At 42.3% G+C, this 26,330-nt stretch overlaps 1 protein-coding gene across 2 annotated transcripts in view; it reads right to left on the bottom strand.

Annotated features, from left to right (window-relative positions):
- esrrga (estrogen-related receptor gamma a) overlaps positions 1-23,939 on the bottom strand; it is a 55,806-nt gene extending 31,867 nt beyond the window's left edge. The window contains exons 1-3 of one of the 2 annotated variants that reach the window (XM_069657142.1): positions 23,872-23,939; positions 11,755-12,179; positions 6,272-6,400 (exon numbers count right to left, since the gene is read on the bottom strand). In XM_069657142.1, coding sequence (XP_069513243.1) covers positions 6,272-6,400; positions 11,755-12,179; positions 23,872-23,939 — 622 coding nt within the window. The remainder of the gene's footprint in view (positions 1-6,271; positions 6,401-11,754; positions 12,180-23,871) is intronic. The other variant, XM_069657132.1, reaches the window with a different exon arrangement.
- Between the last annotated feature and the right edge of the window lie 2,391 nt (positions 23,940-26,330).

The following is a 26,330-nucleotide window of genomic DNA, read 5'->3' as shown; positions in this document are numbered from 1 at the left end:
TGTGTGTGTGTTTTAACAGTTGAGGGATTGCGATTGAAATGCCTTTGACACCTAAGTGCTTTTGAAGAGAGAAGCGACAGGAAGAGGGGAGAGGAAAAAGAGGAAAAGGGGAGAGAAAGACACAAATGGATTGATTTCAGATGGTCAATGATATGATAAGAGAATGAGAGAACGAAAGAGCGAGCCAAACAGGAGTGAGGGATGGAGTGGAGAGAGGAGTAGGAAGACAAATGAAATGATAGATTTCTGTTGATCACAGCAAGAAGAGAGAGAGAGAGAAGGATGACAAAAGAGGAAGAGAGCATTTAGAGTGGCAGAGACACGGGAAAGCGAAAGAGAAAGGGAGAGAGAGAGAGAGAGCAGAGTTTTATGGTAATTGAAGTTGTAACAGGGTTGAAGTCTGTCTTCCACCTTAGACCAGGTTATCACCTTATGTTTGCCAGAGTGTGTGTGGTGTGTGTGTGTGTGTAAAACCACAGTGTTGATGTAATAACATAAAGGGTTTTCCTATGTGGGTTTAAGAACTGATGGCTGAGTAGATTGGGTGGGACAACAGACCTCTTTAAATCTACTGTGTGTGTGTGTGTGTGTGTGTGTGTGTATCTGAATCTTGAGCATGTGAAGAGGAGTTAGAAATAAGAAACCTACACTCTATAGAAACAACGAAGCCAGAATACAGACTATTTTGTGATTTTCTTGTATTAGATGTTGGTTCAGACTGTGAAGAAATCATGTAAGTCTAAAGAGTCAAGATTTTAGTTGTTCCACGTCGGTATAAATGTAATGTTCAGAATAAAAACTTGACACAAGAGAGCTTAAAGAAAGACAGAAAGCTAAAGAGAGCATGTGGGAGGGGTGGAGGGGAGGTTAAGAGGAAAGTGTGTGTAGTGTCATGCAGTGACGTTTGTTTAGACCAGAACAGATCAGAACAGCACCGCCTGAGGCAGCGGGCAGGTGGCTGTCACTGGTGTGTGAATATGTGTGTGTGTTTGTGAGCATGTGGGCATGTGTGTAAGGCCATGTGAGGTCCATCAAAAGTGTTGCTTTAACTACGATAATGGCACCTATTCGTTTAAAGCATTGTTTATGAAATACATCGATACATTTATTAAAGAGGGGGTATTATGCTGTTTCTAATTTTAAGACATATGTATAATGTTACAATGTTGGATGTCCAGACTAAACGTGGGTGATGTTTCAAATCTGTAGGTAAAAGTATGTTGGAGTAATCCCCAGGCTTCTCAGCTCAGTATGCAGGCTGCTGTGAACGCCAGGTTTCACACTGTTTTTTCTACACAGGCTTCAGAGAGCTGGCCAATCAGAAGAAAGTGGCCATGTAGGGGCGGGGTTTCTTTGTTTTTAACTGTAAATTATGCTTAGCTACTCTACAGGTATCACAGAGTGAAATAAAAAATGTAGCATAATACCCCCCCTTTAAGCTGTAGTGTGTATATCACAATTTGGAATGAGAATACAAGGTTACACTTTATTTACTCAGACTATTTGAATTAGCTAACATTGGCTAACACAGTATAATTAATTGTTATCAGCTCATGAGACAGCAAAGCACCACATTCAAGTCAATCATACTGGAGTTGTCTATTGTGAAATGTCACACTGAAAACTACAGCAACATTTGGTTTGAGTCTTCTGATCCCTGTCGTCCTGCCACATCTCCTCTCCTCCCAAGACCAACAGAAAGAAAAAAGTGTATGTGAAAGAGAGCGGACCACTTAGGCAGATCACCCGTCACAGTATTTCCATTATCGCTCCTTTCTAGCCGGGATGCAACCAGATGCCACTCACACACACTCGCTCAGGACAGACGCTACAGGGCCAGATTTAGCTACAAGTTTCCCTTGGGGGAACACCAGACGCCACCAGTTGTCTGGCGCTTTCCTCCTCTGTTTCCCCCGTCCTCTGCTCTTGTCTGCTCCCCTCTCCCCATCTCTCGCTCTCTCTCCCCCTGCAGTCATTCTCTACTTTCATTCTTTACTTTCTTGTACATACCTTTTAAGAAATGTGTCCTATATGTGAAACAAATTGTCTTGGTGTATTTGGCATGAAAATGTGCCGGCTAGTCGTCTTGATTGTGTTTATGGCTGCATGTGTGTGCAGCAATAAGATCTGATAGCTGCAGTCAGGATGGTTGGGTTATGACGCAGACTACCAGCTGTATAAAAACACCAACACACACCGACACTCACACAGACTGGGGCCTTCCACCCGATCTCACTCATTAGGTCTTTGAGGCCGTGGGGAGCACGGCCAAAGTTGGCATGAGCTTTAAGTGTGTGTGTGTGAGTTTAGGGCAGCATGCCAAGGTTTATATTTGCAGTCCGTGGTCTCTGTAGTAGTCTACCATCTGAATCCAGCTGGCCGTTTACGGCAATATAGAGACAGAGGCTTTGGTTTAGGATTCAACACATTCTGTGTGTTTAACCATGATTCATCAGACGTGCCATCATCAAAGCTGCGGTGTTGTAAGGGAGCAAGTCTGTCAATAAGACCATATGTACAATATACATGCATACTGAATATTGCTGGCTCCTGTGACTGTGTGCCTCTGCCAAAGCTTTTATGTTCAAATGTCTGATCTGTGTTTTGTATTCTGTTCATGACAATTCTACGCATTACGGCTCAATTGAATGCATTATGTCCGTCCTGCCTTGCCAGATAGGTATTATAGAAATAACTGTGACATCTACAGTGTAATTAACACAGCTTGTTGGCAGTATTTTAACTTGTCTGGAAAATAGATTATGTTTTTGAGGTTATAAAATTGCTAAGAACCGTTGGAACGTTTCCCTGTGTTGTTATTTTTCATCCAATTTTTTACCTACAATAATGCCACTGTTCTCTCACTCCCCCTCCCCTCTCTCCTGGCAGATTAAAGCCCCGCCCCTGTGACCTTTTGGTCTTCAGCTGACGCATCATTATGACCTCATTAAAAATGGACAGACAGCCATTGCCAGAGGGGAAGTTCTCATAATACAGTCAGGCCTTTTAATTGCCTCGCTCCAGAAATTAGCTGCTACATATTGGTGGGTGGGTGGGAGCCCCGCGTTCGTTCATTCCTTCAGTTTACCCCCCTCCGCTCGTTTACTGCTCTGCTCTCCTCTGGGCGAGAAACATTCAATGTTTTCACACAGGTTGCGATGTGTGTGTGTGTGTGTGTGTGTGCGTATTCACACGATCAGGAGTGTGTTTAAGAGAACATGTAAAGAAAAGGCTCCACTCGGAGTTGATTTACTGACCCCCTGGCCTCTCGTCCTCCTCTCTCTTTACGTCACACACACAGACACACACACACTTCCTTGTTGCCTCGCTTGCTCTTCATCTCACCCTCTCTGTCTCCCAGGGCGACAAAGCTAATTTGAGGCAGATCTTGCCCTAAGGGGTAAACTACAGCATCTACACACACACACACACACACACATACACACTCACACAAATTCAGCCCTATGTCCTCCACCCCACTCTCACTCCACCCTTACCACTTTATCTTCACCTTTCTCCCGTGAGCGAGCCCCTGACAACCAAAGTTAGCTCTGATGCTAACTGATCTAGCCACTTACCATTATCATCTTTGCAATTCTGCTGCAACGATGCTTACACCCAGAAGGGAAGCATGAAACACAGCAGGCAGTGTTCTTAAATGTTGTGTGTGCACAGGACTGTGGACTGAAACCACGTTTACCATGATGCACCTGATGTATCTGCAGCATGTAGTTGTTTTTAAAAACTGACCAAACATTATAAATCATGAACCGATATTTCCAGCAGATAATGGCAAAGGTGAAAGGAACATTTAGCTCCTTTGTACTGGTATTGATCTTTTTCAAATTTCCCAGTTTGAGTGAAAGCGAGAAAATGTAAGAAAATGGGTGTATCAATTTTCCAAATGACCCTTATTCATATGTAGAGCAGAGCCCCCTGTATTAAATTCACACCCAGCACAACAAATGGGGTGGCTGTGGTCTGTCATGTTGATGTATATATATGTAACCCTCGGTATGTGTGTGCGTGTGCATGATATATGTGTGTGGAGCAGAGGAGCAGCGGAAACAAAATGCAGCTATAGTTTTGCTCTCTTATGGCTTAGTGGACAAACCTGTAGGGTTAAAATCAATAGCATATCCACCCATGTTGTCCACACATTGTTAAACAAATAAAATGTTTTTAAAAGTGATTTTAAAAGGGAAACTAAACATTATCTTGCAAATGTCGGCTTTGTTTGGAGTTTATCGACAAAGCGATGTGGTGTCTGTGTCCAGAAGGAGGATGCATCCTGAGCGGTGTGGATTGTGAGACTGTTGGAGCTGCCAATAATACATGCACTTACACGTGTGTGTGTGTGTGTCAGTGTTTGTGGCCACACACACATACGCCAGACAAAACAGGAGATGAGACATGGGTTCTGCCGATGTCAGATCGACTGGGAGAACAAACGCTACGACAGCAGCTTGTTGGGAATGTGTGTGTCTTTGTGTGTGTGTGCAAAAGAGAGAGGGAAGTAGAGAAAGACAGGAGAGAGAGAGATGAGCGTGTTTGTGCAGTAGAGTAAAAATGTGGGCTGTTGGAGGCAGTGATGTGTTTTAATTTTTGTGGGTGTGTGTGTTTAAGTGTCTGAACCTCCAAATTTTACTGCACTGAAGTTATCCTTACTTTTAATTTGCTGTTTATAGAACAAAGAGTCAATTTATCCCTTGAAGGAAAATCTTTTACTGTAATTTAAGCTAAAATAATTATATCAACACTGTCATAGTTGTAGTTTGCAAAGTTCCAGCTAGTCCTTGTGTCATGTTTATGTGTAAAATGTCCCATGAAATGCTTTTATGTCATCCTTTTGTGGATTAAATTCATGCTCTATATGTTTTTATCAGTTCATTGCAGCCATGGGGGGAAATGTAACATTGCTCATGTGGTGTTGTCCCACCATAAATCCTCATCAGCTTGTCAGGTACTTGTTTTTATTACAACTGTCTTCCTCAGTCTGATATGGATTCACATAACGTTTGAGTGTTAAAAGCAGCAGCTGCGGATGTGTTTTGTGGCAGCAAAGGAGGGATGGAGTACAGATGGATAAAAAAGGCAGAGAAGGAGCAACAGAAACAGTATAATAACACTGAGTGGGAGAACTGGAGGGAGAGATGGAGACAGGAATGGATGGAGGGAGGGCTGCCAGGCGTCGGCAGAGGCACGCTCCCTGACCACTGTAAGGAAGGGGGCGTAGGCCAGGTCTCCCATCAATTACAACCTTGACCCTCCTCTCTTCTCCTTTCTCTCTCTCACACACTTTCTGCTTCATTCAACCATCCTCCCCCTGCCTCTCATCCTCCCCCTGGTCCCTCTCCTCTGCTCCTATAAATCAATCTATTCTCCCTCCCTTCCTCCCCCTGGTTTTCTCCCGTCTCCCCCTCCTCCCACCATGCCTCTCTCTCTATCGGCCCTCCTCTTCATCCCTCGCGACTCCTCTCCCTCCTTTCATCGTTGGAAGTGCAGTGGGAGTAGAAAGGTCAGAGGTGGGGAGACGAGCAGGAGAGAAAGAGGCAGAGGCAACGAGGGAGTGTGAAAATGAGAGAGTGAGTGTATTTAATCAGAGCGGTGAGGGGGCATCATATCTATTGTTTTTCTTTTACCTTTTCTTCACCCCCAAAACCGGCTGAGTTTGAGGGCTGCAATTATTTTGTAATTCCTGTATTTATCTCATTTAGTTAAAGTGAAACATGGGCACATTCAGTTCCTGGGTGTGGGTCTTCCCATGTACACTTCTCCTCAGCAAATATTGTGTGTAACAAATAGTGCTGGGTAGTAAAAGTGAACATACACAGGGAAATAGACGATGAAATAAGATGACAGACACGAGGAAGGACAAAGAGATTAACAGAGCCATAAACACATATGAGGATAAAAAAGGTATGCATGATGCAAATAGAAAAAGATCACAATCCTTTAAGTGAAGAAAGGAGTATCAACAATTTCTTAGAAGTGTTACATGTAGCATCGTTCAACAACAATAAATCATTGTTTTTCTTTAATTACATATTAACTGTAAACCAATGACACCATATTTGGAAAGCTGGCCTATTTTTCCAACTAGCAGATCACTTGCAAAGTTAAACGCAGTGGTGCATGATGGGACGTTAAGGCCGCTACAAGTTGGTCAAATTAGCAGCAAAGACCTCCATTAACCAAATAAATAACCATATTAAATAGATTTTAAAATGCTACATGTAACACGGTTAACAGAGAAAGATAAGGAAGAGACCTTTTCCCTTACCCTCCCTCAGCATGCCCACAGTCAGACACTTCATGAAGCGGCAGGCCTGGCACGACTTGCGTCTCCTCTTGGTGATCTCGCACTCGTTGGTGGCTGGACAGCTGTACTCAATGTTGCCTGTATGTAAACATGTTGAAGGAAGAGAGAAAGAAAGGTCTCATTTTAGACGGATACATCAGCAGACATGCCAGCAGACGACCTGTTAGACACCTGTACCCTGCACATGCAGCTGCATACAAATACAGTTTAGAGGAATGAATAGACATATACAGAATTAAAAAGTTGTGCATGTAAAAAAGAGGTTAGTATACAACAAGATTACCATTTAAGAGTATTGACATAGACACCTTGGTCTTGACCTTTGACCTTAAATTATTCCTGTGTTGGCATTGTGCCAATTTAAAGTACATTATCATCAGAATAACTTTATTAGTGCATGATCCTTTAATTAATGCATCCAAACTGGCATAAGAACAGTGTGATGATACTGTATGTGTCTGTGTTGCATGGGTCTACATATATGTGCATATGGCACAGCTACAGCAAGCTGAGGTTGCGTGACAAGCTGCAGCACACTGACGCCAACACCGGTGCAGAGCCGAGGCTTACACTATCAGCTGATAAGTCTATTAACTTAACAACTCTGCCAACTAAAACAACACACCTGAAGTGTGTTAGAGGCTAATACCACTTTTACCTTGAAAAGTCGACGACCTCATTGTTTCTGTCTCTTTGTTAAGGAGAACTTAATTCCCAACTATAATATATTTAATACTTAATGGAGTGGTTTATCTCTCTAAAACCATTCGTACCCATCTCTTTCTACTTCCTGCTTCTATATTGTCATAGCCTTTGTTTTTACTGTTTTCCAACTCTGACCATCTACTCTGCCTCCTGTTTTCCTCTTTTCTTGTGTGCTGTTGTTTTCTTATTTTCAACTCCTCTCTCCTCCAGTTCTGCTCATTTCCTCCACTTAGTAATTTGCTTCCACCCGGCTCAAAGCAGAGCCCAGTTATGGATTCGTCTAAACAGTTTGGACTGTTAAAGAATTGCTCTTAAATGTGTATTTGTTCAGGAAGGTTTATTCATCTAGTTTAAGCTGTGTTAAGATGTGAACCTTCCTCCCATGCCCATCTGACAATTACAGTAGCCCAGCAAGCCAATGCATCTCCCTCTGAAACAGAGTAAACAGTGATTACTATTGACTGCTGCTGTAGAGAGGATGTTTTCTCATTACTGCGCTGATTAAGGGGGCTAGTTAGCTTGGGAAAAGGCTAAATGCGCTAACACTCCTTAATAGGCAACAAGATGCTCATTAACAGGCCCTGTTAGTTAAAGTAAAGGCTAAACATGCTAAATGCTAGGGGAATGGCCCCTCATAGTCTAATGGACGCCACTAATGGGACTAGTTAGCTCACACCCAACCTTTACATGCTGATGATACAGAAAGAGCAGATTAATTCAGCAATTAAGGGGGACACTTCCCTAGCATTAAGGCTAAATGTGCTAATGACATGGTTAATGGATGGTCAGTTAAAAGCCTTGTTAGTGCAGGGCTAAACAGGCTAAATGGATAACTGCAGTGAAGAGCCACTTATGGGGCTGGTAGCAAGGAGGCTAAATGTGATAACATATGCTGAGTGCTACAGTGAAAGTGGGCGTTAGTAGGCAATAATCATAATGAATCTTATTTGTATATTATTAAAATGACACCTAGGACAGATATAAGGATATTTGTCAGACTTGCATATAAAGTATCTCAAGTGCCATAGACTTTATTTCCATTATATTTGTATTAAAGGTACTTGACATCATGGACTGTTAAAGAAGGAGCAGGTCTGGTAGGCCTACATTACAGCAAAGGTGTGATATAGGCCTGTCTGTGTTATCTGGCTGTATACTCTCTGTATGCTCAGACATAAACATCCTCCCTCATAGCGGGGGTATATGGTAGGAATTAGAAAATAAGGGTTTATATCAGAATGGTATAGCTCTGGTTGTGTGTGTGTGTGTCTTTACATCTGTCTTTATGTGTCTTATTGTGCACTGGGGTGGGCTTAGAGCAGAGAGGTTCTTGGAGCCTTCTATGTATAACGTGTGAGTTTGTGCGTGTGTGTGTGTGTGTGTGAGTGTGTTGGTGTGAGTGAGGAAGGATATCCGAGGGCCTCAAATCCCCTGCAATCTCCTTTGAGATGTGTGTGAATGTCCACCTGCTGCATGACAATTGACCACCATTGTGCAGAGGGTGTAATATGAATGCCCACATAGTCTTTGTTTTTACCTCTCCCCATGTTACACCTCTAACTTTGTTCAGCCTCTCCCTCCTGTTCACTTTTCTTTACTTGGCTTTTTATAAGTTAGTTTTAACAATGCAACAAGGTGTCAGGGTAAACCTGGGTATATATTCACTGCACTGCTCACTTATTCCTTTGCCCTATGTGACTATCACCTCCCTCATCTTCCTCTTTTCTGCTCTCTTCTGCCTTTTCCATCCCTCTTGCTGCCTTCCTCTTCCCATTCCATCGCCCTATCCCTCCCTCTCCCACACTTTGCCCTCCTCCTCCTCCTCACTCCCCTTTATCCCTCTCTCTCAATAAGGGAGTGATAGATGCAGGTTGTCAGGTGTCGCTGGACTGACGCCACAGAAACAGCAGCTGCCAGAGCCACTTCCTCCATGCTGCGACACACACACACATGCACACACAAACACACACATTCCACTAATTCCTTCCTACATCCATGTGTCCAGTCCACCCTCCCCCCTTCTCTCCTCTTTTCTCATTCTTGCTTTAACTTGTTGTGTATCCAAACCGGTGTACACACCTCCTCTCTTCTCCTCTCCCGCCCCAGGCTCTCCTCCCTGTCCAGCTGGAGGTGTTTTTTTGGTGATTACCTGCGGTTTTATTGGCTAATGGGTTGAAACATACCAATATGTCTGCCGCTGCCCATCTGAGGCTGGCCCCGCTTTGCAGCCAAGATATGCACACTAACACACAACCGTGCATAAACACAGGCATACATGGATGAGCACAAGCCCACACAAACGCACACATGGGGTAACACACAGCCACACTAGCTGTGGATGAGTTTGGCTTGTGTGCTAGCCAAAGATAATGTCATGACCCATTTGTTCCAGTGGATCCAAGACTGCTCAGTCTGCATGCAAGCAAACATTCAGCGTTGTACTGTAGCACAAATATTGATCAGAAATGTGTTCATAAAAGGTCAATCCATTGATAGATATAGGTTTAGTGCAGGTTTATAAAGCGTAGACTATTAGCCATTTCTTAATAAACATCAAAGAAACATTATGTTAATTGGCAGAATCAATCTGTGATTTTGCGAACATTTCAATGTGGCTTTCCATCCTTTTGCTTGACACAGCCTCGTCATAACCTCTCGTGAAGTCAGTCCTAGCTAGTAACTAGCTTTGCCAAAGTCTTGACCCACAACCTCGAACTCCAGCCTTTCTGATCTGCAACATGTCCACTACAGGAAACGGGAGGATTACAAATACAGTGAATATAAGGGAGTGCGAGTGAGGAGGGGGGCAGACCATTGCTTTAAATCTATTCAAGGTCGTACTCCCAAGAGGCTCCACTGTCAACATGGCATCATATCTATATGTTTGCTGGGCTCCTGTATTTAATCTGTAACTGTGCGCTCACCTGTATAACCTTTAACAAGCCCTCAATTGAAATGAGACATGTGGAACTGGTTAACTATTAGGCACTACAGCTATGAAGGATGAATTAAGGGTCAAACCTATACACAAAGTGATTACAGAATCGTGTGTGCAGTCTATTCATGTGTGTGGAGGTCCATATGTGAATTCTATGAGTTAGCTTTGTGTGTGTGTGTGTCTCTCCACCTTTATCCCCGTTTGTGTGTTCTCCAATCTCTTTGTCAGGATTGCCCCATGTTCTGATCTCTCATCCCATAATAAACACATACAGGTCATCTCTAGGTAGTGGTGACCATCTAGTGGATGTAAGACTTTCACCCCCACCACCACCACCACACATTTCCCTGTCTCTCTCTGGGGCTTTACCGGCAAAGCTGCTTATCGGAGGCAAAAGAAAGCAGCGACAGATAGGTGGATGGATGGAAAGGCTGATAGATGAATCCTGTCTGATATGACTGACTGACTAACCGGCTCAATGGATCGATGGCTGGAAGTTTGACACGAAGGCTGTCCTGCTGACTGACGAGGCCTCATTATTTTAGAAATGTAACAAATAATTTAAGATTACAAACTGACAAACCAACGAGGTCAAAAGCACCATGGTGGCCTTCATAGAAAATTCAATGATCTTCTGTTGGTTTCCTAAACATAGTACCTTTGGTACATGGGTTTACAGAGGCGATAGTATATATTATATATTGCTAGCTTTATCCTTGTTGGCTATCATCAAGTTAAACCATCTAGCATGTATCTGCTTCAGTTGGTCTTGCTGTAGAAAGAAACTTGAAAACCATCAATAAATCAAATCAGTGTTTGTTATGTTTGTGAAATCTTCGGCATACTGCATAAATTATGTGAAATTAGGATGGTTATGTTTATGATTACCACTAACCCTTGTGCTTTTAAGGTTTAACAAAGAATCATACAGTGTGGGTTGAGTATGAATCGGATATCCTAAATACCTGTGCACTTCCTGGACTACTTCCTGGCCCCAACAAGATACGAGCAAGGATTACTGAGCCTAATTCCTGGTACTCTTCTCATCATGTGGATTACTGCTCTATCCGTTCTCTCCTCTCCCCCCTAACCTGAACTCCCGACCCCTAGACATAACCTCTGACCCTCTTCTGACACTAAGTTATCTCCTAGACAACAGGCTTATAGCTAACACTCTTCCTGTGAACATAAGCAGCCAGATCCCGAAACGCAAACACTACCTGGAAATTACTCTTTGCTGTTGATGAAGAAGAGGTCAAGGTTGAGGGTGAAAGAGGGGCGTGTCTGGTGGGTTGGTGTGTATGCATGAATCTGATTGGATGCTTATTTGTGAGTGTGTGTGTGGGTGCATGCAGGACAGAAAGATAAATGGGGAAGGACAAAGGAAAAAATAGATTGTGGTGGGTGTCCTGGTGGCTCACTTAGCAGACGGAGGAGGAGACGTGTACCATATAAAAATCTGGGTTCACATCTGGCCTGAGGCTCTTTTCGTATGGCCTGGATCTAGTACAATGGCTCAGGTGGATGTGCATGTGTTCTAAATGTAAAAAAGTCACTTCAGAGTGAAAAATGAATTAAAATAAAAAAATGGTTTTAAGGCAACACAGACTAAATTTCTGTTGCAGCAATTTGACAAAGAAGAGGTAACGACAGAACCACTGAAACAGGACGACACACAAAACAGGAAGTAACAATTAGACGAGAAATAAAGTAGACCTAGGAAAGTAAGAGATGGAGAGAACATAGAGAGAGACATAATTATTGGTAAAAATTCAAAATGGAAGCCAACCTTGGATGGTGCGTTTGAAGAAGGCCTTGCAGGCCTCACAGGACGCCACTCCATAGTGGTACCCTGACGCAATGTCCCCGCACACCAGACACAGCCTCTTGGGCATCGAATTCAACATGTACTCGCACTTAATCTGTGAATCTTCGCCAATCGTTGACGAACAGTCCTCGTAACGCTTTGATCCGGGGCCGCCAGCCGGACCCAGGGGCCCTGCGTTGGACCCATAAAGGCTCGGGGAGTCTAAGCCGTTGGGGTGGCCGTTCATCGTGGACGAATAGGAGCCTGAGGCGTCGCTGGAGCCACCAGGGGAGTGATGGTTTAGGCTGTCAGTCAGGGAGGCAGGACTAGACGGCTCAGTCTTTATGTAAGAGGACGGACAGTTGGAGTCAAGGTGGCGCTCCTTACTGGACATTCTGCAGAGAAGCCTGAGGGAGTGAGACAGGAACACAGAGAAGCAGAAGAGGAAGAAAATATTACAAGAAATCGGTAACATGTGGCAAAAGTGCTGAGCTACGGTGGAGAAAAACTGTTTAGGCAACGTTCAAGGCAATTACAGCAATCATTTGTACTAATGTTGTATTTCCTCACTGCCACTTCACATGATGGATACATTTATTTCACTGAGCCTGACATGTTCAATAAACGTACACACACAATCCATCCGTCACATTTGCTTTTCTTTTCTTCTCAGATATCAAAGCTGGAGGTGCGCAGAGTGAGAAAGACGGGACGAGGTAATAAAAGAGAGTTAAAGACTTAAGGACAAAAAAATAAATACATTGTGGTTCATGAGGGGAAACGTGTGTAAAATAGCATAGCAGAGAAATATCTCCAGTAGCACACAGTCCAAGAAACACATCCACACGCTTGGGGCCGACGGTCATCCGTCATTCTGCAGTCAATAGCAGCTTGTTCTACATGAAGGTAATCAGTAAGCAGGCTCTCTGCTGTTCAATCATCCCAAAGACAGCCTCACACATACATGATGCTCACATACACACCACCCACACACACACACACCCACACACACAGACACACAGATAAGTTATTTGCCAGCACACACTGAGAGATACAGTTTAACAAGTTACTGTATGACAGTATGACTGTATTCCTGGTTTCTCCTCGTCTATCTCTCCCTTCGTCTAACCTGCTTCCCTTCCTTCCTCCCTCTCTCCTCTCCTGCGTCTCCTCCTTCCTCTCCCTGAGGAGGCTGGCTCGTGCCTTGTTAATGGCAGTTGTAATTAACAGCTATCTTCTCTCTGTCCATATCTCTCCATCCGTCCCTTTGTCTACCGTACTATCTATCTGCCTGTCTCCCTATCACTTCCTATTCACCTGCATCTCTCTCTCTCTCTCTCTCTTCCTCTATCTCTTCCTCTCTGCATTACCACTCTCTATTCCTCTAACCCTGCCCTCCCTCCCTTTCTCTCCCTTTTCATTGTTAAAGGCAGAAAGCACAAAAGGGGTTTTTAATTAAGGCAGGATGCTGCTAAACGAGGGGCTTCTAAAGTCCAGTCGGCCTGTAAAAGATCCCTGTTCTACAGGGACCCATAAAACACAGACAGCGCCTTGACGGAGAATGGAGAGCCGCCTGGGAGAGGGGAAGGGTGGGGGAATGGGGAATGGATATAGACAGGAAAACAGGTAGGCAGACAGACAGACAGACATAGCAAGAGACAGACAGAAAGGAGAAAGAGAGCAGTGGGACGAGACAAAGCTATTCTTTTCCTTTAGCCAAACCTTCACAGATACTGTGAGGCAGAAACCCTCCTTTCCCTGAAATTCACTGCTTTTTTTTTTGGTCAATTTTTCCTTTCATAAAGTGACATGACATTTATAATGTACAATACTTTGGCCTTTTGCCCCCCCTCCCCCTTTTCATCATATATTTTATTCCCACCACCTCTTCCTTCCTCCGCTCCCCGCAGGTTCGTCTAATTCAGTGACTCCATTAATCGTGGCTTTGTGGTATTCACCAATGTCTATAAATCCATTTATCTGATGCTAAGGTGGGCCTTCGGTTTGGAATGAGGGGGGACAGTGGGAAAGATTTGGACACAAATCAAGTGAGGAGGTGAGGTGAAAAGAAGAGGAGAGGAGCTAGAACAAGGAAGAAGGAAGTGAATGAAAATGTGTAAAAGAGTGACGGGATGATGAGAGATCGCACAGGTTTCTCCGTGTCCTAACGGAGGGAGAGAAAACACAGTGGTGACAGAAAAAGAGAGGAGAGCCATTTAAGATGATGATGTGATGGTGATGATTTAATCTCTCCTTTTTCACTCTTTATGCTCTTTTATGCCCCCTCCCTTCGACCGTCAATCCCTCCGAGTGCCATTAAGTGAAAGAGTTTAAGTGCAAAAAGATCTCAAGCGCTTTTTTTTCTCTTCTCTCTCTCAAATTCTCATCTATCTCTCTTTCCTTCTCCCTTTCCATTCCTCCTCCTTTTCTCTCCCCTCTATCGTCTCCTTTTCTCCCACTCTGCTTATAAATGAAAAATAATGGCAGTCGAAGGGGGAGGAATAAAAAGAATAAAAAAAGAAGACATGCGTTCGGAGGAGGGGAGAAGAGGAAAGAAGATTAAGAAATCACAGGCAGTGCGCCGTGCCGAGCGAGAGGTTGAATGCATTTATGTATGTATGTTATCAGTATAATTACGGAGCTATGTAACGACGGCTCAGTGCTGAAAGAGCAGTCTTATTGTGCCTGTCTGCTCTTCAGATGAGTGTGCAGAGAAAGAGAGGGAGGGGCGGGCTCTCGTTTTTTATCAATTCTTTATGTTTTTAGGTGTTTAAAGAGATTTGTTTAAATCGGAAAAGCTTGAGTGTGTTTCTTTTTCTTTTTGAATTTTCACAAGACGTGAGCGGCGTGTTATGAGACGATTTCAGTGAACCACAAAGAGGAGCTGTAATCAGATTTATGGCTTAGCTGTTTAGCTTAATTCTGTTAAATAAATGGGTTCAGGTCTTTTTCCACCATTGTGTACATTCTGAAGCACATTATTGGAACACTGACGTAAAAAGTAGAGCCTGTTGTAAAAAGAGATCTTTTCATGAATTGTGGTATGAAGCTTCTTCTTTCTTAATTTGTCATAACTCATCACACTATAAGAAGAAGAAGGGCTGTCATGGATTATTCTAAATTTGAATATATAATAAAAATAGACATTAAAATTAATATTCGATATTCGCACTATCGCGGCTGTCTCGCGAGCTCTCGCATGTTCTCATATGTCCTCTTGCTTGGTTACGGTCAACGTCACTGTATACGTTAATAATCAACTTTAGTCCGGCTGAAATGAGGTAATACAACAACCATGCTGAGTGTGGTAATGATGCCGCAGAATACAAGAAAAACAACAGACAGGTATAGGTATGTTGTTTTTTTCAAAAGACATATTGATGTTTATACTTGTCACAACATAGCTCGCTCAGAGCGCTGAATGTCTGTTCTACTGTAACCTAATATTTTATATGTTTACTTTGCAAGGTGTAGGAAACCTGTGTTGATCGTTTAAAGGCATGTTTACGTTTAAATAAATATATCTTTGCAAGTAAGTTTGTCTCACGTTGTATTTTTAGAGGGAATAATTGAACGTCATTTTTGGCCAATTTTCCCTTTTCTTTTTCCTGGATGTCAAGAATAAAGTACTTTCTGTCAAATGTTCGATGTTTTTATATTGACAGTAACTTTATCCACAAAGTAGACAGATAAAACAGTAAGTTTAGTTTTACTGTCCATCGAACAAAAAACAGAAAAAGCCAAACGTGACACTTTTATTTATTTTCTCCTACACATTGACATTTTGTATTTAAAAGAGATGGAAAAAGTGTTAAAAAATGAAAAACAGTGTTTGTGACTAGATATAACACTGTGTCCCAAACAGCAAAAGTAAGGGGATAAAAGTGGCTGTTTAGTTCCTGCAGACATCAAATATTCAGCAGGCCTATTTACCTGTCCCTTACTCGAGGAGAACACACACACACACACACAAAAGCACATGCACACGCAAGAAAGATTACCACCTTTCCTTGTCTCCATTTCCGGCTCGATCCCTGTCATTTTCTCTTTCTCTTCGCTCTTATTTCTTTTTTTTTCTCACTTTCTGAAGGCACGGTGACTCATGAAAGAGAGCTAAATAAGTGGACGCGTGGAGAGAGGGAACAACAGAAAGAACAGAATAATGTCTAAAAAAGAAAGAAAGAAAAGAGCTTTTTTTTCTGTGTGTTTTGAAGGAAGGTGGGCCACTTTAGTATGACAAGCTGTCATTAGAGCGGTGGGCTGAGGCAGCGCTCTGACAACTGGCGGGGACAAACATACAATCATCGTATTAGAGCAACTACTCTGTGCCTCGCTCTGTGTCCCCGCTCTGTTCACCGTGTGCTCCTTTAGTCTGTGTTTCTGTGTGAACTCGCACTCTTTTATTATATACAATCTTTGTGCCACTGACTCACTACATGGCAGCCATAAACACAAACTGATGCTCAAACAACTACAGACTGTTTTTGTCCCGCCCCGGGGGAAGAGACGAGAGGAGAAGAAAGGAGGAGAATGGAGAGGTCTAAGTTGCTGGGAGTGAAATAGCTTTACAACAGACGGTCTGGATATCATTTTAACACTCACCTTTCACTACCAAATCAAAGGTTTAGACAAGAAATGTTTTGTTTGTGACCTGTCTGGTTGTCCGACTGCTCATGTGCATGCTATAATGGACTCTTGTGTCGATATTGCCATGTACCTACGTCTAAGAAATTAAATCGATTAGGAAAAAATGGCTTCAAACTAATAAAAACAACCAAAATATGATTGAAATTTGAAGAATTTACATTCAAAAAACATAAAAAAATTATTTTAGATGTAAAGTTTTCAACCATAAATTTGATTCTAACAATGAAAAATGCTTATAGAAAATGTAACTCTGTTAAAAGAGGACTAAATCATCCAGCTACACCCTGACAAACTTCAATGCATACAGGTGTAGAGGAATGTAGCATGTCCCTGCCCTTACAGTATAGTATAAAAAACACATTCCCATGGAAAAAGCGGTAAATATGAGTATAGAAGGAGAAGAAGAGAGGGGAAAAAGAGAAAGGAAGGAGAAGAGGTAGCAGTAGAGACAGAGAAGGGAGAAGTGCTGACAATGTAGCTACCGCGGGTTGGCTAATACCTTTCCATCACACCGAGCATTGTGCTCTCGATGCTGATAAGAACACACAGTCCAATAAGCAAAAAGAGAAAAAAAAGGAGGGAGAAAACCTTACACAATTCTATCTAGATGATACCGGCAATGCTTTGGGAAAGAAAATACATTGAATTAAAGAATGGGGTAAGGAGGGCAATCGAGCAAAAAAAATGCATTTACATTTCCATAGTCAAATGAATAGAACGATTTCATCAACGGGCTGAATTGCTTTTTTAGCTCCCACACTTGTCTGTTTATTTTTCTTTCTTTGCTCTGTTTCTGTCTCTATTTTACTCCCTTTTCAATGCTCTACTATCTGTGCAAGGTTGTTGAACTGCTTGTCAGCTTGTTAGTTCGATACACGCGCTGGTGAGTTCGCACACAAACACAGAAGAAGACAGCTAAACTCACTAGCTTGATACGACGGATCAAAGTAAGTATAATGCAGTTAAATATGTACAGTGAACTTTTCCTTTTTTCCTGGGCGGAATTATTTAACTGGGCAGGGAAAAACAAAAACACACACACACAGAAAAATGCATATAAATAAATATTTATATCTGTGTCATTTTATGGGCAAGTAGTAATTGAATCTATGTTTTGACATGTGCACTGTTTGAGGTGTGTGCAGAGAGAGAGAACGCTGTCTGTGTGTTTGTGTGAGTGTGTGTGTGTTTGAGTTGAGCTCCATAGTCTCACAGTGAGCATGATTACAGTTGTTTTCAGGGAGGAAAATGAATAAAATAAGAAATAAAAACTCACGCAGCGACAGTCAATCTAAACCACTCTGCCTCCTACTGAGCTCTCTCTCTCTCTCTCTCTCTCTCTCTCTCTCGCCCTCTCCTTCCTGGGTTTCTTTAGTCGCTTCTACTTCTCTCACACAAACACACTCTATCATTGCTCCTCTCTTTCTAGTGCTTCCACACAGCACCTTACACCCCGCACAAATACAAACACACACACACTCACACACCAGGGAGCAGATCAATTGTTACAGTGTTAGTCGGGCAGGAAACCTGTAATTCACTTCATTGGCTGCAGAATAAACCCCTGATTACATACAATCAATGTGATAATGGCTAAAACACATTCTGCCCAATGGGCTGTCGGCCCGTAAAGACCGGCAGAGGAGAGGAAATGTGTGTGTGTGTGTGTGTTGCGTGTCTATATTCCTGCGAGACTAGACTCCTTCTAGGTATGAATTTTAACATAACAAACACACACATACACACACCTTCGCAATGCACATGTATCCTCAAACGCATACACAGGTGTGACATGAATCAGGTAAGACTTACAGACATGCACTAGAGAGGCTAAAGCTGTTGTTATGCATCCTGGGGTTTATAAAGTTTACACACACACACACACACACACACACACACGCACACGTAGATGTGAATAGATAACCAGTGGGAGACAGCACCCACAGGGCAGGCTCAGCCAAACACGATTGATTAAGAATTATGTGCTTTCAAACTGCAGACTGAAAACTATTCAGGAATATCATGTTGAGTCTGGTCACATCAATGTTTTTCCAATCATAACAGAGCTGGAAAAACATTTATGGTCTTTCTCTCTCTTTTTTGAAAGTTGAGTACATCCCAAATATTTAAAGGGTTTCCTGCTCCTCTCCAAATCTTTGTTGCTCTGTAAAAAAGATGATTTAGGTTTGAAGAGTCGACTGTGTTGATGTGGTTATTTCTGTGAAAAGATATGAAGAGGTTAAGGCTTGTTCAAGCAGTGTACCGCTAACCCTGTATGTATGTGTGTGTGTGTGTGTGTGTGTGTCAGATGGGAATCTTGATGATTTAGGTCATTTTCTAGCGCAGCACTAGCTGATAAGTGTGTTGCTGCCAGGCACTATCTTTGTCACCATGTCTCTCTCTCTCTCTCTCTTTGTCTCTCTCTCTTTGCCCCCCTCTCTTTCTGTCTCCTTTATCTGCCGTGTGTCATTGTGTTTGTAAGGGTGTGTGTCTACTGTAAGAACAGTGCTTCAAACCTCTAAAACCTCCTCTATGCTGCACACTAGAAGTACAGTAAACAGTTTGTCTGATGGCTCCATTCAGGTATTTATTTGATAAATAATTAATTACACAAATTAGGAGTCTAATTAAGTTCTTATTTTTGGACATGGCAGACTTAACTGCATACCATTTACGTGTAGTGACCTCCAGCCTTTTAGTGGAAAAGCTGCAGAGTGGAAATCAATGAAATTACTGAATGCATCCTCTTTTAAGACGATACTGCGTGAAGAAAACATGGAAGAACTTCCCCTTTAATAGCTAAAAAACTGTATGTAATCTACATATCTACTTAAATATTAAAGTTATTTATGAACAGTAAATTTAATGTGATTAAACTCGTATTAATCTCGCTTATTCACATCTTGTTGGTAGGTTATGTTTGTGCAGGGTTAAAGGGGATACACACTGTAACCTGCTGCCTTTGTAGAAGAAAGGTCATTGATCAAGGTTAGAGTTCGTCTCTCTTTCTGTACGTGTGTGTAGTGTTATCACTAAGCATTAGGGCTTCAACAGTACTTCTAAACAATTAAAGACACTTCCCATTGTAGCAGACACATGCATTTACACACACACCAAAAAGCACTCGTACACATCGGACCGTTCCTTTACAGTGAGACATCCACCTGTCCTACACTCTCTATCAGGCAGATAGAGACCTGGGCAAGGTGCCGTATCAAATGAAATAGTGCAGAAGTGGGGGGAAAAAAGTGTTTAAAAAAACAAAATATCCCCGATCGGATTAAAAACACATTTTATTAAGCAGATGGTGGAAGAGGATTTCCACTCTAGTAAATATGACAGGGCTTTCAAATGTGACACGGGAGAGAGGCAGAGGGAGGGGAGGGGAGGGGAGGAGGAGGGAAACGGACAAGGAGGGAATGGGAAAGGAGAGGAGAGGAGAGATGGAAAAAGAGAGAGAGACTGTTTGAATTTAAGTGGTGTTTAATCTGAGAGAATGAAGGGAATAAAGAAGTTAAGGAAAAAAAAGAAAAAGAGATGTGGGAGAGGGAAGGGAGAGGAGAGGTGAGGAGAGGAGAGGAGAGGGGACATAAGTGAAGAGAGCGTCAGAGCTGAATTCTTTAAGCAGATCAGATTTGGGGAAATTGGGCTGTCACTACAGGATTGTGATGATTTACACCTATCCATCACAGGGAGAGAGGGAGAAGCAGAGCTGAGTATGTACAATAATGCACGGCATCTGTAAAAATGGAGAAAATCCATCCTAAACAGGCGGAGATTAGAGCTTACTTTAAAATTCAGGGTTCAATATTCTGCACATGCATTATAAAAAAGGAACTTCTGGAAGCCAGTTCTCTACTTTGAGTAGTATGAACAGGTACTTTGGGTAGTAAGACTACAGGTTAAGTCTTTATTATGACTTTAATTACTGCATTTATTATACAAATATATCTAATACATTTTACCTGCACGTTTCCAACTGAATTGATCTGTATTGTCACCAGCTGCTGTTGACACTCGCCCCCTCTGCTTCCTCCCCTGATCTTTCCCCTCTCTCTCCCTCCCTCCCCGGCCCTCCCCCCCTCACTGCTGGCTGATGCACCTTACAGCCTCGCTCTCGGACCATCTGTTAGGGAATCTAATTCACATCCAGTCATAATCAGGTTTTCTGGAGTGCCCACCGTCTCTGCCTGTCTCTGTCCCTCTTCCCTGGCCTGCCCGCTTCTTTCTGTCCATTTTATATATCGTGTTTGATCGTCCGAGATTCTCTATTTTTTGGCCTTTTTTAGTGTCCATGTCTGTCTGGCTGTCTTGCAGCGTTTTGCTTGGATTTCACAAGGTCTTAAACTTTGCTCATCATGTTTAAAAATAGGTGCAAATGAGCGGGATGTAAATACTGCCTCAGCATTATAATATTAAAACTCATTTATAAGCATATCTTTGACTTTGCACAGAAACACAAGGTGCTGCATGTACGCATCATCTTAAATGTGCATACTTATGTGTATAAAGCATAAAGTGTATGCGTGCATATAGGATGTGTGTGTGTGTGTGTTTATCCATGACTGGGAATAATGCGAGTTGAGGTGAAGGGGGTGGAAGTTAATGAGAGGTGAGTGTCTGAAACCCTCTCTTTCTCCCTCTCGTTCTCTCTCTCTGCTCCAGCAGTAATCCTCTTCTATAAATCTGCAATCCAATCAGCGTTGTCCACACTTACACACACCCACACACACGCAGACACATGCACAAACACACACATGTACACACAGAGCTGTTGGGAGGCCCATCTGTGTGTTAAGGCAATCTGCTTTATCATTATGATTACATTGGGCTCAGTTTACAGCAATGTGTGAGCGTGTGTGCGTGTGTGTGTATTGAAGCGCACCCTGGCTGCCTGACATTAATCACATTCCCATGGTTTGATGGCCTAAATAAAAATAGGAATAATATTGTTGCCGTCCAATGAAAACTGCAGTTCTCCAAAAACTAATTAAGAATTTGTTTTAATATTCAAAAAAAGTTTTACATTTTGGCAAAAGCTGAAAAAACTAAGCAAATTAAAGATTTTCAAATGTCTTTTTTTTTAATGATTTTTGATGGATTTAACATCAATGCCCCTCTCGGTGCTTACAACAAAAAGTGACAATATTGATACAAAAATATTGTACATGCATAAAATAATATATTTAAAGGTGCATCAAGTGCTTGCGTGTGCGTGCGAGAGTGTGTATGTCAGTTGTGCAGGTAAATCCTATCAGCAATCGGAAGTCACATATCCTGAGGAGAGAGTGTTCATTTGATCTTACACAGCTTGTCTGAATAAACCCTGACCTTCAGCTAATCTTAAGCAACTGGAAATGAGGAGATCTTCCTGTCCCATTATAGCATGGCATATTCCTGTATTGCAATTTTGCAGTATAAATACTGAAGTTGTCGTATGCGTATGTTTATTGTTCCGTCAGGTGTGTCCCCTTTAAAGGCTGCAGTTGAATTTGCAACAATATCAATTTTAGTTTGTTTTAACTCGATCCAAAACTTTAGTGAACGCAGCCAAAAGACAAACAAACCAAAAAAAACGATGGGAGTATATTTTGTGTCTCTACGTTGACTGCAAAAGTAGTTTATGACTCCAAGCCATGGCGTGACTCCCCAGCCGTTGGCAAACCTTTACACCTCTCATCACCAGACTCCGCTGTCTGCCAACATTACACACACTCACAATGCGCGAGTAACTCTCCTCGTGGTGATTGGCCGAGAGACCGCGTGAGAATGGTTTGCCAGACCTCTAATTGGCTTGACCCAGACTAACCCTGAAATCCTATTGGACTAAGACTTCCCAGTCTGCGGTGCACACCGGCACTTACACACACATAGACACGCTGACACACACTAAAAATTAAGGGGCTATGAAAATGGCTAACAATGCACTAATCAATAGTGTGATAGGCTGCCTTTATGGAAGAAGAAAAACAGTGTGCTGCATATTAATAATGTTTGCTTAGATGGTCGTGTCCGTGAGATCATTTGGCTGTTTTGTGACAAAAGAAAATAATGTCCTGAGATTAACATGACCACTGACTAAATACATGAAAACAAATATTTATAGAACAATAGATAAAGTTTTATGACATAACGTTGCTTCAAATCATCGGTAATGCTCCATCACAACAAGCCCAGGTGTAAAAAAACTCATAATAAAACATAAACACAGAGCTGGCAGCATACTTGTCACTTGCGCAATTTCATTTGCATATAATAGTACAATAAGCCTGCATTATGCTAATTATATACAAAACACATACTTACAATTACAGTATAGCAAGCTGGGCATGTGTCTCTATGTCTCATCCAGAGAAACTTAGAATGATTAAAAGGCAGAGAGAGGTAGAATCTGAAGAGAGAGAAAGTGCGTGTGCGCTTTATGCGTCCCACTTTCGCTGTGTTTCAACATGAAACAAGCCGCGTATTTACAGTTTGTGTTCTAAAAATGGAGGAAGGCAGCCCTCCCTGTCACCTGCCTCAAACTACATACACCTAGGACTGGTGGCTACTTGAAACTTTAAAGTCAAATTTCTCTTTAGTTAAAGCGTTTCATGCTTTATTGCACATGCAGATGGCATGGGGGATTAATGTTATGGTTAAAGTGACTGTCCTTCAACCAAATGATACGATTTAAAGGCTCCGTGCTGCGCCGCATTTACACTACTGAAGTGTCCTTGAGCCAGAAGTTGAATCCCGCTCTCTTGTGATATTGCATATACACCTTAAAATTATAACAGAGCAGAGATGGTGCTGCAGGTAAAGATAGGAAAATGTGTGGCAGAAGCCACAAGGGTTGTCAAGGTTTTAATTCATTATTTTGAGTAAGAAATATTTGTCTGTTAGGAACACTTAGTGACAAACAGCTCACACACACACACACACACAGATGGTCAAACTGAGGCAGAATAAAATGTCTTTCTCCTCATTTAGTTGAACTAGTTTGCACTGATGGAAATAAAAAACAAATGTGTATTAATGTGGCATCTAAGAAGTCACATAATTAAGTCATAACAAGCATCTTACTTACAGGCATATCTAATAATTATGCCGTAAAATAAAACACTGCGATGAGATTGAACATACAGTATAATCTGCTGCCATGGAATAAGAAAAGAGAGAAATATCTGAGAACATATAACTCTCATGTTGAATAGATCATGGAAAAGACTTATCACCGTCAGCACTGTCTTTCTGTCTCTCACACACACGCGTACACACACAGGCCGAGCACTAAAAACACTAGCTTTTGATGTCTCAAAGTGCTTGCCTTTTCCTTTTCTTTCATCTGAGGTTTATAGAGGTCAAATGTGGCTTTTGTGTAAAACTGAACCTAACAGATTCATAGATTCTTGTTCGCTCTCTCTCGCTCTCTTTCTGTGCGTCTTTGGTCCTCGCGTCATTTAGTCTTACCTGGGGTTGTAGAGGGCATGTGCGTCTCTCATGTGGTTGGCCTCCAGTGGATCGTAGCTTTGGTGCATCCTCCAGGCGCCAGCGCCGCATTTACTATAGGTTGACTTGGAGTTATCTTCACTGCTGCTGTTCACCAAGGGCCCCTTCGATAAGTTCATTCTGTGTGCGGGAGCAAAGTGAGAGAAGGACGGGTGAAAAAACAGCCAGCACAACAGAAAAATGTAGAGAAACAGCAGGTATAATGCGAGTTACATTTTTAAAAACTGAATGAAGAAGAAGTTCTAAAAGGCAAACTAAGCTTCCTTTTTTTAACCATTTCTCAGAACTTTGAATTCAAATGACAAATAAAAACATAATTTAATTATTTACCAAAACAGTCAAAAAAGGATGAAAGAAAGGTTCAGAAAAGCCTAAAATCACAAAATGTTATCCTTTACTAAAAGTAGTGAGGCAAATGAATTGCAGGCAATGTCACGTTATACATGTAGTCAATGCACAAGCATCACACATATTCAAACATACACGTTTTGCCTGTGTGTCCAGAAGACACACGGACGGTTAGTCATGTATGTAACTTAGCACAAGCAGGACAGAGATAGGCTGGTATGCAGACAGTTGCAAAAAAACAGAAAGACCGACACATGCTGAGAGCAGCGACAGGCACACAGATGCACAAAAAGACAGGTTGTGACTTTACACCACCACACACTACTTTTGTCCTCAAATGTGTTAACAGATTTCCGTGAAATACATCTGTCGGTGAGTGCGCAAACGTCTCAGTGGCCGCGTCAGGCTGCTAATTGAAGCACGTCCCGGCTGTGTTTAACGTCAGAGGAGTTTTACCATTTTAGCCTCGGTCCAGACTCGCTCTCAGACAGAGGGGATATAAAAGTAAAAGCACCGGAGGAGGGAGTGCTATCTGTCAATCAAACCCCGCGCTGTCGTCATGGGAGGAGCTGTTGCGGGGGTGATAAGGTCACCGCTGAATCAAAATCATCCACTGCCAAAAATAAATAAATTAAATGACACGGCTTGAGTGACAAAAGGGACAGTGCTTATGGCTGACGTCAAAGAGGAGGAGGGGAAGCGGGGTTTGTCATAAAATTGGCTGGATGGCCTACATTTAAACTAAACTATCGAGGGAGAATGGAGCGGGCCTGTACTGAAGACAAGACGGCACTTTATTATAGGCAGGCAAAATATGGAAACTACAGAAACAATGAACACAACTGTTAATAAACGGATCCTTCCAAAATAAAATGCACAAGAGAGGCCTGCAGGCGACGCTTGAGGCATTCCTGTCCTTTGTATCTTAAACTTTCTATGTTTTTTTGTAGGTTAAAATAAGCATAAATTCTTGCTTTTTCTTAAATAAGCCAAAAAGTCGTAAATCATTTGTCATTCATATTTAGTGTCGTAACTTTGCCGACTGAAATGATAATTATTTTACGTTGCCATGCCAAACAGTCCGAACCAAACCATTTGGAGGCTCTTTAAAAACACGCAATTGAGCTAAATAGCTGTTAATAAAAAAATCTTTTTGTATGTGATTTGCTGGATTTTTCCTGTCATTACCACATTCCTGCGTGTGCGTCGTCTCAGTCGAGTGTATCAGTAAACAGAGCGAGATATTGCTATGTGTCACAAACGGATAGACACATGTTTACCACACAAACACACACACACCACACAGACATTTGTCAGTGTGCGTGTGTGATGTTGTCCCACTGTGGGTTCCTGTTCAGGTGACGGCCCCGTAGACAGACAGGTAGACGGACCAATCACCCGCCTGACAGCCGTCCCCTCCCTGCGCCCACAGAGCTGGGTCGGCTCAGTGAGAGGTGGAGGGCCGGGGTGTGTAATATGTAGGTTTTAGTTCCACTCTGGTGAATAGGAGGAATCGATATCTCGCTGCTGCTGCTGCTGCTTCAAACACTTATTGGCTTTGGTTGCGGTGTCACAATGCTATATAGACAGGCAACACTTAATACAGCTTTTTTTTTATTGGGGAGCAGTCTGGAGTCACACCGGACTCAAGTGCATCCAGTGCCATGTGCATGTGAGGGTGTTAGCTTGAATCCTGATCCCGATTGTATATCTTAACACACAAAATAGGGAGACGTTTGACGGGAGAAGTAACTTATTTAGCTACATCCGCACTGCTATGAACCATAAGATGCAATTTCTAAAACGAAAACCTGCGTTCACCAAATCCCGACACGAATCAAATCAGATATATTTTAAGCTGAGCGGCAAAGCGCCTTTTGATTTTGCAGAAATAGCTCCGGTCTGCCACTTGTATTAACGCGAACACTTAAACTGTTCAGGATTACCAAGAGAGATTCTGTTATTACATTACACCTTATGGCGAGGTAATCGGATATTTTCTAATGTCTTTATTCATTTCAGAAGATTAAATTCAGGCTGAAAAGCATCCTAAAAGTAGCAGACAATCCTTT

The sequence above is a fragment of the Semicossyphus pulcher genome, unplaced genomic scaffold (assembly GCF_022749685.1).
Source record: "Semicossyphus pulcher isolate SPU_LCO1_2020_fin unplaced genomic scaffold, fSemPul1.0.p SCAF_1, whole genome shotgun sequence".
Classification (NCBI taxonomy): Eukaryota; Metazoa; Chordata; class Actinopteri; order Labriformes; family Labridae; genus Semicossyphus; species Semicossyphus pulcher.
This window is presented reverse-complemented; position numbering and strand designations above follow the sequence as displayed.